This window comes from Ornithorhynchus anatinus, chromosome 11 (assembly GCF_004115215.2).
Source record: "Ornithorhynchus anatinus isolate Pmale09 chromosome 11, mOrnAna1.pri.v4, whole genome shotgun sequence".
Taxonomy (NCBI): Eukaryota; Metazoa; Chordata; class Mammalia; order Monotremata; family Ornithorhynchidae; genus Ornithorhynchus; species Ornithorhynchus anatinus.
This window is the reverse complement of record NC_041738.1, coordinates 45,095,675-45,108,506: the sequence shown is the minus strand read 5'-3', so window position 1 is coordinate 45,108,506 and position 12,832 is coordinate 45,095,675. Positions and strand designations below refer to the sequence as shown.

The window sequence follows — 12,832 nt, the reverse complement described above, 5'->3', positions numbered from 1 at the left end:
ACAGATGAGGGAACTGAGGCACAGAGAAGTGAAGTGACTTGCCCACAGTCACACAGCCGACAAGTGGCAGAGCTGGGATTCGAACTCATGAGCCCTGACTCCAAAGCCCATGCTCTTTTCCACTGAGCCACGCTGCTTCTAGACTGTAGGCTCGTTGTGGGCAGGGAATCTAACTGTTTTGGTGTTGCTTGTTGTCTCCCAAGCACTTAGTACAGTTCCCTGCACACAGTAAACGCTCAGTAAATATGATTGATCGATGTACGTAAGTATAGATGTATGTATACAGGGGTGTTTTGGGGCGTGGCGTGAAGAGGAGCCACAAACTCATCGCACACATATATACAAACACCCCTCCTCATTTACAAACTTACACATACTTGCCCACAAACGTATCACACAAACATCCACAAATCTTCAAAAATGTACATATACAGATCCACCCCTTCCATATATGACCACAACCACAAATACATGCCCACAACGGTGTGTATATGTGAGTAGTGAATGTGTTTGGGGAGATGTGAAGGGACTTTGACAGAAACACATACACAAATATACCTTTACACACAGAGATTATAGTCAGGGAGAGAGTGCCTCCATGAAGTACAGGACCAATGAAGGAGAACAGCACTCAGAGAACAAATGGAGAAAGAGAAAACAGGAAGGAAGAATGAGAATATGAGAATATCGATCTGGCTAACCTAACCAAAGTCCAGGTATTTCCATTAGTCTTTCAGACAGCACTCTGGGATATAAAATTTCCTTCTGTGCGGCAATTCTAAATTTATCAGATCTTTCGGCCCATTTCTTAAGCTTACCTGGGAGGTGGCACATTTTCTTAGGATGTCTTTGGTTGCTCCAGGTGGCGGAACAATCTTATTAAACAATCCAGTTCTCAGTCGCGGTGTAGGAACTAACAATGTTTTCTTTGCCTTTAATAGAAAACATATTACGTTATTACCCTTACTATTGTTTTAGTGCTTGGATAAAAAAATCACCTACTGAAGGACCAGTATGCAAATGGAGCTCTTGTATTGACATTTTTATAGAGACATTTACTATGAACTTGTATTACTTCACGATTTACTCATCAGGATATTTAGCACCCTTCACTGGTTAAAGAATTAGCTCAACTGTTGATTCCATTCACAATCCTGAAAAGGATCTCATAGTTAAATGGAGAATTTATTTATGAAACCACTTTCTTAATGCAAACTGATATCCAATTATAGATTTCCACACAATATTCTCTAAGGGAGAAAGATTTCCAGCAACTTGAAGGATTTCTCTGCTCACAATAGTGTGCTTGCTAGAGCTGATTTTGGGGGGGGCATTCTACATTAGTTCATCAATAAAAATAAAACCATGCAAAAGGTACTTTCTAAATAAACACCAGGATTTAAAGATAAGTACAATTATAACTAATGTTTATAATATTCCCCAGCACCTCTCAGAAATAGGAAAGGAAAAGCAATGACAAAATTTAATAAAAATCTTCCAAGTAAATGTTTTGTATCTGGGTTATGGGTTTGAAGTGACTATTCCGCTACAAGTGTCTGGTTGTGATCCCAGCAGTATAATAGGCCATGCCCCAAAACTGCTGCTTTGGATCCTGTGTTATGCCTTAGCCAAACAGGCTTGTATTGTCAGAAGAACATTCCTAAGTTCCCGAACAAGGTTCTAGCAAAATCACGTAGTGAAAATTTACATTAAGCAGAACTTGAAAGTAATTTTAATTCAACCCATTTACAATCGCAAGCATAACGTTATTTTAGGAAAATCCTGGTCCCATGACATTAAGCGTCTTTGATGTCGTGATACTTAATTATATCTAATAATGTCTATCTCCGCTTTAGACTGTAAACTTGTTAAAGGCAGGAAGCATGTCTGCTAATTCTGCTGTACTGTAACCTCCCAAGGAGTGCTCTGCACACAGTAAGAGCTCAATAAATATCAATAATTGAGTGAGTGATAGATATTTGGACACATTACCCCCGTAGGCTGCCCAACAACTTGGTAAAGCTAACGTTTAAATGCCTGGGGCAAGAAATAAGATTTGCGCTCCTCCACTGTTAGTTTGTATTACTTTTACTGCTTATAAAAAGGATCTGATCATTTAATGATGATAAGATTGAGAAATATATATTGCCTGTTATGTATATAAACACAGTTTCTTAAAATTTTATTCCCCCTTAGTTTGGCTGCTTCCGTGGTTTCCCTGCTCACAATGCACTACGTTTGGCCTTGGTGCTAGGCAGTGTCTAATATCTTTTGGTGGATATCCGAAATGATTCTACTGCTGCCAAATACAAAGCTGAAGAGTTTAAAATATTTAAAATTTCAAATCTTTCATCAAAGTGCTGTACGGATGGTGAAAATGAGTCCTGAGATGACAGATATGCCTAGATTTTCACACATCCAGAGACCGAGGGCAGGATGGAAAGATAAACTCCCTTTGCTCATTCCAACCGCAAAGTGATTACAATGAGAAATGCAAATTCCATCACTGTTCTGAATCCACTAACTCAGAACTTGGGCTGGGGCACAGAGGCAGTTGCAGCAATTGTATTTATTGAGTACTAAATGCAGGAAAAGGAATTCAAGGGTGAGAATTCAAAACTGTCTCTGGCCCCCAAGATGCACCCAATCTAAGAATAAATGTGTGATGGGGGTACTGGCAATACAGCACATAAGAAAAGAGATGCAGCATTATCTTCAAATAAACTCTGTATTAATTGAAGACAATACACCTAATCTTATGCCTCAACAGCTTGGATAATATTTTCATTTTTCCAGACAATTCCCCAGTTTGGTGAAAATCTGATTACCTGCAATGCCATTAGCCGAACTCCTTCCAGTGGTTTATCAGGGTCCACTTTAACTTCCCTCATTCTGGCAAATCCTTCTAGCTCTTTGATACATTGACAGGCTTGATAAGACACCTGCATTGGATAGAACAGAAATATTCTAACTTACTTCAAGCACGAGAAAGCGAGCATTCTTCTGGGGTGCATCAGGGTTTATCTTAATGGTTCTAGCCATTTTGAATTCCTGTAAAGTTGGCAGTCTTTCAGCAGCATGAGAAGCACCCTGTTTTATACAAGACAAGAGCCTTTGGAGTTGAAAAAGAAAATGCGCTAATTTTCACACAGTCTATAAGAGTGGACAACCCCATTCCATAGCCTAAAGTAAACATCAGCCTGCTTATTCTATAATGCTTTAAAAGGTATTCAAAATTCAAAATTATTCAAAAGGTAAACTTCATGGAGAACTAGTAAACTTCTACTCAGTTTGTACTTCACTTCCTATTTAGGGTTCATAATGCTATTCTCTTTCTCTCTCACAAACACACATATGGAAAAAGAAGACGTTTTGTGAGCATATGATAGAAAAACGGTCTCTAGAAAAGTCTGACCAGCAACTACAAAGATATTTAAAACTCTGTAACTACATTAAGAACATTTATGGACACTGAAAACTCAGACAGGGCCTAGAATTCACACATTGAGAACTTTATTCTCCAAACCTAAAGTCCAGGATTTGTTCTGGATGGAACCAGGGACATGGCACATGTTCCCCAGAAGTAAAGTCCTCTAGAATGTAAGCTTATTGTGGGGCAGAGAATGTAACTCCCTCCCAAGAGCTTAGTACAGTGATCTGCACACAGTAAACGCTCAGTAAATTTTACTGAATCAAGTGGGGCCTCTTAGCATTGCAAACAGGTTTTCTATAATCCATGGGACCTTAAGACTAACCACTCCCCCCCGCAGCTGCTTCAGCATAACTCCCCTTCTAAAAGTGGCCGGGAGGTATAAAATAGTAGCTGCCTTATGAATGTAAAAATGGTCAGTACCATGATCAATTACACCACAACAGATAATGAAACAGAAAAACAAATCAAGGAGGCCGGCCCAAACTCTGGGAGACTGTCAGAGTGGGATGGCAGTGTGATATTAGGCTTCAGACCAAACAAAACATCCACAGAGCAGAAGGGCTATCCGGCTACATCTATGGCTATGAGACCTGGGGTCATCACAAATGTCACGTTCAATTCCTTGAGCAGTTTCATCAGTGTAATTTACGGGTGATAGTCAAGGCTGAACGGTAAGACAGGACAACAAACAGTGAAGTCGAAGAATGAATGACAGTAGGAAACCTAAACAGCTGCTGTGTGGTGAGCTTAAGTTGGGAATTTGAAATACATACTTACACACAGACACACACACACACGTGTGTAGACAGTCTCACAAAGTTTATGCTGGCCTTGATTTGATTTTCTAGTTCCGTGCGTGTGTGTGCTTGCGCATACAGAGAGAGACATAAACACACCACATACACGGGGATATATATGGACACACGCACACAGAGACATACCCAAACATATACTTGTCCTTCATAACTAAAGAAGCCACCACTGCAGGTGAAATTCACCTATGATGAACTTTTGTGTAACTAAAAAAGTCAAGGTGGGACCCAGGCTTGGTCACAATGTACACAGTAAAAAGCCGTCCCTCAACTCCAGCACTTAGTCTAGTGCTTTACACAATGCAGGTGCTTAATAAATACCGTTACTATTACTAATATTATTGCTACTGGAATGGAGTGCCCAATGAGAGCAATACCCTGTACTAAATGTTTGAGTAAGTACAACAAAAGCACATAATCCCTGCCCACAGAGTTCAAAGTAGAATGGGGAGAGGTGGGCATAAAAATATTTGCAAAATGTGGAATCATATCTAATAATTGAGTGAACAATTAAATAGACTGTAAGGTTGTTGTAGGCATGGAATGTGTCTGTTTATTGGTATATTATACTCTCCCAACCACTTAATCAGTGCTCCACACACAGTTAAAGTGCTCAATAAATACGATTGACTATACTTGTGTGTGTGTGTATATATAATGTATATATTCATTCAATTATTTGTATTATATGTATAGCTTCCTCTAGCTGTAGTAACTTAATCTTCATGTTATCTTAAATGGTATTTTAGTATTTTTATTGTTTTACCTCTTCTTATGTGTCTTTCACCAACCGTTCTCCTTTATTCTAAGATTGTAAGCCCTTTAGGGGCTAGAGAATGCATCTAACTCTCACCTGTGTACTTTTTCCCAGCACTTGGCACAGTGCTTTGCACCCAGTAAATGCTTAAGAAATTAATTTTAACTACTACTATCATTATTAATATTATTATGAAAGAGCCATGATCTATCCTAATAGGCATTTTTTCATTTGAACTCACCATTACATTTGCTAATGCCAACTCATGAAACAGCATCATTAATAATGTTAAGTTTTCAACCAGGACAATCATTTTATTTAATATCAAACAGTAGTCTCAGCTCCTCCTCAGACACTCTGGACACCCGCCCCGGGATCTTAGATGCAATTTAGTCACTGCAATTGAAGACTAATGTGACAAAGGATGCCTGTCACACAAAATTGTCCAAGTCATATGGTTTAGCTTTTCCACTGCTATTAACCGTGCACTGGAGTTCAATCAACCAACTAATCATTCAATGATTGATTACTGAGTGCCTACTGTGTGCAGATCACTGTACTAAGCACTTGGGAGAATACAAATCCTCCAAGAAGAGAGACGTTAACTATACTGCTAAAATAATTTTATTTTGAAATACAATGTTTTCATTTTAAGTACTCTAGGAATGCCTTAATACCTTGAAATTAGGAATCCTGTGATGAACTGGTCTTGGAAAGTCCGCCAAATTCTGAGCTTCCATAAAATCCCAAATTTTTTCACGAATCTCTTGTTTGGTGAGGCCTAGAGGACAATGAGAAAGTGATTAATAATATAAAAAAGTAACCAAAAATATGTTAGTAAGTAAATACTCTCAGACTACCACAAAACATACCTGCTTAACTGTAAAAAACAGCTATCATTGCTCTAGCTCACAAGATGTGGTTTGATGCAATACAGTAAAGTCATTATGCCACTGCAATTATATGAAAACATTTTGAAAATAAAAAGATCTGGAGTTGCTTGTATATTTGTGATTACTTCTGGAATTGACTTAAGTTCTAGAATTTCATAAATATTAATTCACATACTTACATTACTGAAAAACCTCTACTTTTTCATATAGGATGACCTAGATATGATAATTACTGAATTCAGGGTTGTGTTTGTAAATATGCTGTGCTTTATCTCTGGCCTGTTAATATGAATGTACACGACTAAAGACATCACTAAATATTTGGACACATCATTGAAGAACTGAGGACTTTCACAATCAGTTTCCAATACGGAACATTTAAGCGTATACCTCAAAAAAACTTTATAATACATGTTTCTACATGAACTGTTCTTTAATCTGTTTGGGACTGAACAACACAGGATGATGATGGCAGTGGGGGTATTAAACAGACAATCTTACAATCACATTACCAACTATTGTGAAAAGATGTGCGTATCATTTTCAAAAACTACATGGCCCTCAGTCGATGCTTAACATGATTTTCAGCACTCAAGTTGAAGCTCAATAGAAAGCAAAGCCCATTTTGCCCAATACATCATAGTTTACAAAACAATTAGCAATTTCTCTCATTCAGTTGTAGTTACTGAGCACTTACTGTGTGCAGAGCACTGTACTAAGAGCTTGGAAAACACAATTCAGCAATAAAGTGAGGCAATCCCTGCCCACACCGGGTTTACAGTCTAGAAGACTTTATATACAGGCTTACTGAGAGTAAGAGCTGAGGGAAATGTGGAAGTCAAACATGCTGTCAACTTCATCTGTCACCCTAGCAACCACACCACAATTGTACTTACCAAGTTTCTGTGGTTTTCCTAACTAGTTTAGAGTAGCCCACAAAGTGGGGTGGAGGTCAAGTCTATTCATGTAAAACTGACAATTATCTAGTTAAGATGATCAACAGAGACAGCCAAAGGCTCATTCAGTCCAAAATCAATCCACTATGGGACCCGAATGATCTGGTTTGGTTGCCTATATGGATCAAAATAAGTGGATAACTGCCAAAGCTCCATGTGGGGGCCCAGGCTGTGTTCCCTTAGCACAAAGTGGTGACAAGGCTGGGAATAACACAGTGCAGTGGATGGTGCACAGGCCTGGGAGTCAGAAGGTCATGAATTCTAATCCCAGCTCTGCCTCTGGTCTGCTGTATGACCTTGGGCAAGTCACTTCACTTCTCTGTGCTTTAGTTACCGCATCTATAAAATGGGGTTTGAGAATGTGAGCCCCACATGGGGCAGGGATTGTGTCCAACCTGATCCACCCCAGGGCTTAATACAGTACCTGAAACACAGTAAGTGCTTAACAAATACTATATTTAGTATTAGTACTGATAGCTCTCACGGGTCACAGAGCCATTGGCCTCCCGAGATCCCAGGATCACCCAGTCAGCTGCCATGCCAACTTGCTTGAGAGGTCGGTGAATGGCAGGGCCCTCCCCTTGTATCAAAACCTCATTCTCTTGGCATAGTCTGGGGGAAGGGCTGGGGGGGGGGGGTTCAAGGGGAGGCAGGGTCATCATCATCACCACTGGTGTTTATAGAGCACTTACTAGTGCAGAGCACTGTACTAAGCACTAGGAGAGAGCTGGCAGACACATTTCCCGCCCACAGTGAGCTTACAGTCTAAAGGAGGAGACAAACATTAATATAAATAATATATAAATTCAGAACAAGGGGCGGGAATGGAGCAAGGAGAGAGGGATTGGGAGCAGGGGACAATGTCTGGGTTTCATATGAGTGTGCCTCCGATCCTGTTTATAGTCCCACAGGGTCAGCCTGCTTTTCTTTTCTGGAATTTGTTAAGTGCTTACTATGTACCAGGCACCACCTCATCCCACTTGGGGCTGACAAGCAGCACAGCATATTCATTCACTCATTCAACCATATTTATTTAGCACTTACTGTGTGCATTGCACCGTACTAAGTGCTTGGAAAGTACAATAGTGGATAGAGCACAGGACTGGGAGTCAGCAGGTCATGGGTTCTAATCCCGGCTTTGCCACTTGCCTGCCGTATAACCCTGAGCAAGTCGTCTCACTTCTTTGTGCTTCAGTTACCTCATCTGGAAAATGGAGATTAAGACCGTGAACCTCATGTGGGACGGGGACTGTGTCCAACCCACTTTGTATTCCTCGCCAGCACTTAATATAATAAGTGCTTAACAAATTCCATAATTACTATCCAGCGCTTAGAACAGTGCTTGGCACTTAGTAAGTGCTTCATAAATACAATTACTATTATTATTCATCCCCATTTTATAGATGAGCTGAGCCACAGAGAAATGAAGTGACTTGTCCAAGGTCACACAGCAGACAATCACTCCTCTTATCCGCCAGGAATACTGCATCAGCCTCCTTGCTGAACTCCCAGCCCCTCTCCCCACTCCAGTCCGTACTTCATTCTGCTGCCTGGATCATTTTTCTACAAAAACATTCAGTACGTCACCCTGCTCCTCCAAAAACTCCAGTGCTTGCCCAACCACTTCCACATCAACCAGAAGCTTCTTACCAGCAGTTTTAACGCTCTCCACCACCTTGCCCCCTCTTACCTCACCTCCCTTCTCTTCTTCTACAACCCAGCCCGCACACTTTGCTCCTCTGGTGCTAACCTTCCCACTGAGCCTCCATCTCACCTGTCTCGCCCCCGACCCCCGGCCCACATCCTGCCTCTGGCCTGGAACGCCCTCCCTCCTCAAATCTGACACTTATTGAAGGCCCATCTCCTCCCAGAGGCCTTCCCTGATTACACCCTTTTCCTCAACTCCCACCCCCTTCTGCATCTCCCTGACTTGCTCCCTTTGCATGGGCTTGGGAGTCAGCGGTCACGGGTTCTAATCCTCACTCCGCCGCCTGTCAGCTGTGTGACCTTGGGCAAATCACTTAACTTCTCTATGCCTCAAGTTACTTCATCTGTAAAATGGGGATGAAGACTGTGAGCCCTACGTAGGACAACCTGATTACCTTGTATCTACCCCAGCGCTTAGAACAGTGCTTGGCACATAGCAAGCGCTTAAATACCAACATTATTATTATTCCTCCCCTCCCAGCCCCACTGCACTTATGTACCTATGTGTAATTTTATTTATTTGTAGTGATATGTCTCCCCCACTCTAGACTGTAAATCCAGTGTGGGCAAGGAATGGAATGGTTTATTGCTGTACTGTACTAATGATAATAATAATAATAATGTTGGTATTTGTTAAGCGCTTACTATGTGCCGAGCACTGTTCTAAGCACTGGGGTAGACACAGGGGAATCAGGTTGTCCCACGTGGGGCTCACAGTCTTAATCTCCATTTTACAGATGAGGTCACTGAGGCGCCGAGAAGTTAAGTGACTTGCCCACAGTCACACAGCTGACAAGTGGCCGAGCTGGAATTTGAACCCATGACCTCTGACTCCCAAGCCCGGGCTCTTTCCACTGAGCCACTCTGTACTCTCCCAAGCGTTTAATTCAGTGCTCTGTACACAGTAAGCACTCAATAAATACAATTGAATGAATGACAAGTGGCGCCAAACTAACTCTCTTCCCCTCTTCAAAGCCCTACTGAGAGCTCACCTCCTCCAAGAGGCCTTCCCAGACTGAGCGTCCCCTTTTCCCTCTGTTCCCTCTCTGCCTCCTCTTCACCTCCCCTCCGCTAAGCCCCCTTTTCCCCCTATCCCTCTGCTCCTCCCCCTCTCCCTTCCCCTCAGCACTGTGCTCATTTGTTTCTATTTTTATTCCCCTATTTTGTCAATGAGGTGTCCATCCCCTTGACTCTATTTATTGCCATTAAGTTGTCTTGTTTTCATCCATCCGTCTCCCCCGATTAGACGGTGAGCCCGTCATTGGCAGGGACTGTCTCGATCTGTTGCCGAACCGTCCATTCCAAGCACTCAGTCCAGTGCTCCGCAGCGTGGCTCAGTGGCAAGAGCCCGGGCTTGGGAGTCAGAGGTCATGGGTTCGAATCCCGCCCCCGCCCCTTGTCAGCTGGGTGACTGTGGGCAAGTCACTTCACTTCTCTAGGCCTCAGTGACCTCAAGCATTGTGGCTCAGTGGAAAGAACCCGGGCTTGGGAGTCAGAGGTCATGGGTTCGAATTCCGGCTCCGCCCCTCAGCTGGGTGGCTGTGGGCAAGTCACTTCACTTCTCTGGGCCTCAGTGACCTCAAGCAGCGTGGCTCAGTGGCAAGAGCCCGGGCTTGGGAGTCAGAGGTCCTGGGTTCGAATCCCGGCTCGGCCACTTGTCAGCTGTGTGACTGTGGGCAAGTCACTTCACTTCTCTGTGCCTCAGTGACCTCATCTGTAAAATGGGGATTAAGACTGTGAGCCCCACGTGGGACAACCTGATTCCCCTCTGTCCACCCCAGCGCTTAGAACAGAGCTCGGCCCATAGTAAGCGCTTAACAAATACCAACATTATTATTAAAATGGGGCTGAAGACTGGGAGCCTCAAGGGGGACCACCTGATGACCCTGTCTAATAATGCTGGCATTTGTTAAGCGCTTCCTAGGTGCAGAACACTGTTCTAAGCGCTGGGGGAGATCCAGGGCCATCAGGTGGTCCCCCGTGAGGCTCCCAGTTAATCCCCATTTTCCAGATGAGGGAACTGAGGCCCAGTGAAGTGACTTGCTCAGGGTCACCCGGCTGACAAGTGGCAGAGCCGGGATTGGAACCCACGACCTCTGACTCCCAAACCCGGGCTCTTGGCACTGAGCCACGCTGTATCTCCCCCAGCGCTTAGAACAGTGCTCTGCACACAGTAAGCGCTTAACAAATACCAATATTATTATTATTTTGCTCTCCTCAGCCCCCTCCGTGCGCCCTTTTCGCCCCCATTACCCGGCCTCAGTGGCAGCCCCGACTCCATCTTTGCTCCCCTCGGAGCCTCCATTAACGGGGCGGGGGGGGGGAGGGCGGGAGCGCGCCCGTCCTGCTCTGACGTCATCCCGTTCCCGCGCGCCGCTGCCCCCGCCAATCCCACCCGAGGGGGCGGAGCCACTCCCTCCTCCCGCGGCCCCTCCCTCCGGGGCGGGGCGCGCGCGCTCTGCGCTACAGCCAGCGAGAGAGGACAAAAATGTCTCCCGCGGCGCGCCGACAGAGCATGCGCACGACGGGGCACTCGCCGGCTGTCAATCACATCGTGGCACTGCTGCCTGCCCTCGGGAGCGCAAACCGCCCAGTCCTGGGGCTTCTACCGAGCGCAGCCGCTGCTGCCTGGGTTTAGACCACTGAAATCGTATTTGCAACGCGGAAACACAGAGATCGATTACTGTTTTGGCATGCAGGCTTTAAATTCATCCATTCAGTCGTATTTATTGAGCGCTTGGAAAGGACGATTGGGCAAGAAAGACAGTTCCTGCCCACACCGGGCTTACAGTCTAGAAACCTCTGCATAATTTGGAATTTTGATGTTAAAGTTTTTCTTCGTCTTCAGCAATAACGAAATACTATAATGGGGGTATGGGCATATTTCATACAAATACGTTTAGTTAGTATTGAATTAGTTTATTTTAGTTTAGTATTTAGTATCCTCAGTATCAACTCTATCCTTGCATATATTACCTAATTCCCAAACAGTTGGAGGTTAGTATTGTCTAACACGATTCTGAATAAAAAGCTGAAACGCAGCAGATCCATCTTACTGGATCTAGTAATGAAACCCCAGGGAAAAGCTGTCAGTGTCAATATTCCCAAACAGGTAACATTTAATAAACAAACAAAAAATGAAAACACGACCTTCATTGTCTTATTCTTCTCTAAGGGAAATCTTTAAAATTACTTTTCATTTAGAAGGGGTGAAAAGGTCATATTGAGCAAGCCATTACTCAAATAAATGCCTACATCATCTCATATCTTTAAGTGCAATCAGTGTAGTTAAAGCACTGGATTATTTTAGTTGCAAAATGAGATATACACGGCATCCCAGTCACGGCAAACCTTTTACAAATGTTACTATTTGGGGTCTGATTAACTCAAAAATGATCTGGGTGAAACCTTAATATGACCATTAATGGCTTAAGAATGAGAACCCATAGAGAGAGGAAACTTGCAATTCACAGCCATGATGTTATATTTTTAAATAATGAGCAGAGTTTGGGTGGTTTTTTGTAACTTTATTAAATGCAGGCTTTGCCTTTATATACAGTATGTTCAAAATAGCATTAGGCTTAGAAATTAGTACAGTCATTCATCATTTCCTAATCCCTTTTTTACTTTGGAGTGGCATAGTCAATGCAGGGAGTGTGGATGTCGGAATCCGAAGGTTTGAATTCCAGTTTTGCTACTTAGCAGCAGTGTGACCTCAGAAAAGTTGTTTAGCCTCTGTGCTCCAGTTTCTTAATTTGTAAAAGGAGGATAATAATAATAAATGAAGCATCAGTTAAGCTCTTACTATGTACTAAACTCTACTAAGACCTGGGTTAGATACAAGATAATTAGGTTAGACACAGTCCCTGCCCTACTCAGGGCTCACAGTCTAAGAGGAAGGAGAACAGCTATTTAATCCCAATTTTAAAGATGAGTTAATTGAGGTGCTGAGAAGCTAAGCGACTTGCCTAAAGTCACAAACCAGGAAAGTGGTAGAGCCAGGATTCGAACCCAAGGTCCCCTGACTCCCAGGTCCATGTACTTTTCCACTAGGCTAGACTATTCCTACCTTTAAAGAGTTCAGAAGACTTGTATGAAAATTACAAGCAAATTTGCTTTGACAGTATTCCTGCTCCTAAACTCAACAGTAGGACTAGAATTGGCAAAATGTATAGCGGTGTGAAAAATTGAAAATTAAAGAATCTATTACGTGCTTACTATGATTTCAGCCTTGTTTCATGCTGCCAATACCTTGGTCATAATTCAACAGAGAT

At 43.0% G+C, this 12,832-nt stretch overlaps 1 protein-coding gene across 4 annotated transcripts in view; it reads right to left on the bottom strand.

The window, feature by feature from the left end:
• Positions 1-10,884, bottom strand: part of MTHFSD (methenyltetrahydrofolate synthetase domain containing) — a 33,981-nt gene extending 23,097 nt beyond the window's left edge. Inside the window, exons 1-4 of one of the 4 annotated variants that reach the window (XM_039913533.1) lie at positions 10,812-10,884; positions 5,680-5,783; positions 2,977-3,090; positions 819-932 (exon numbers count right to left, since the gene is read on the bottom strand). In XM_039913533.1, coding sequence (XP_039769467.1) covers positions 819-932; positions 2,977-3,090; positions 5,680-5,783; positions 10,812-10,863 — 384 coding nt within the window. In that variant the 5' untranslated portion in view covers positions 10,864-10,884. Of the gene's footprint in view, positions 1-818; positions 933-2,828; positions 2,943-2,976; positions 3,091-5,679; positions 5,784-5,874; positions 5,957-7,895; positions 7,929-10,811 lie in introns of those variants that run through there. The other 3 variants (XM_007672735.3, XM_039913534.1, XM_039913535.1) reach the window with 3 other exon arrangements.
• Positions 10,885-12,832: the final 1,948 nt, after the last annotated feature.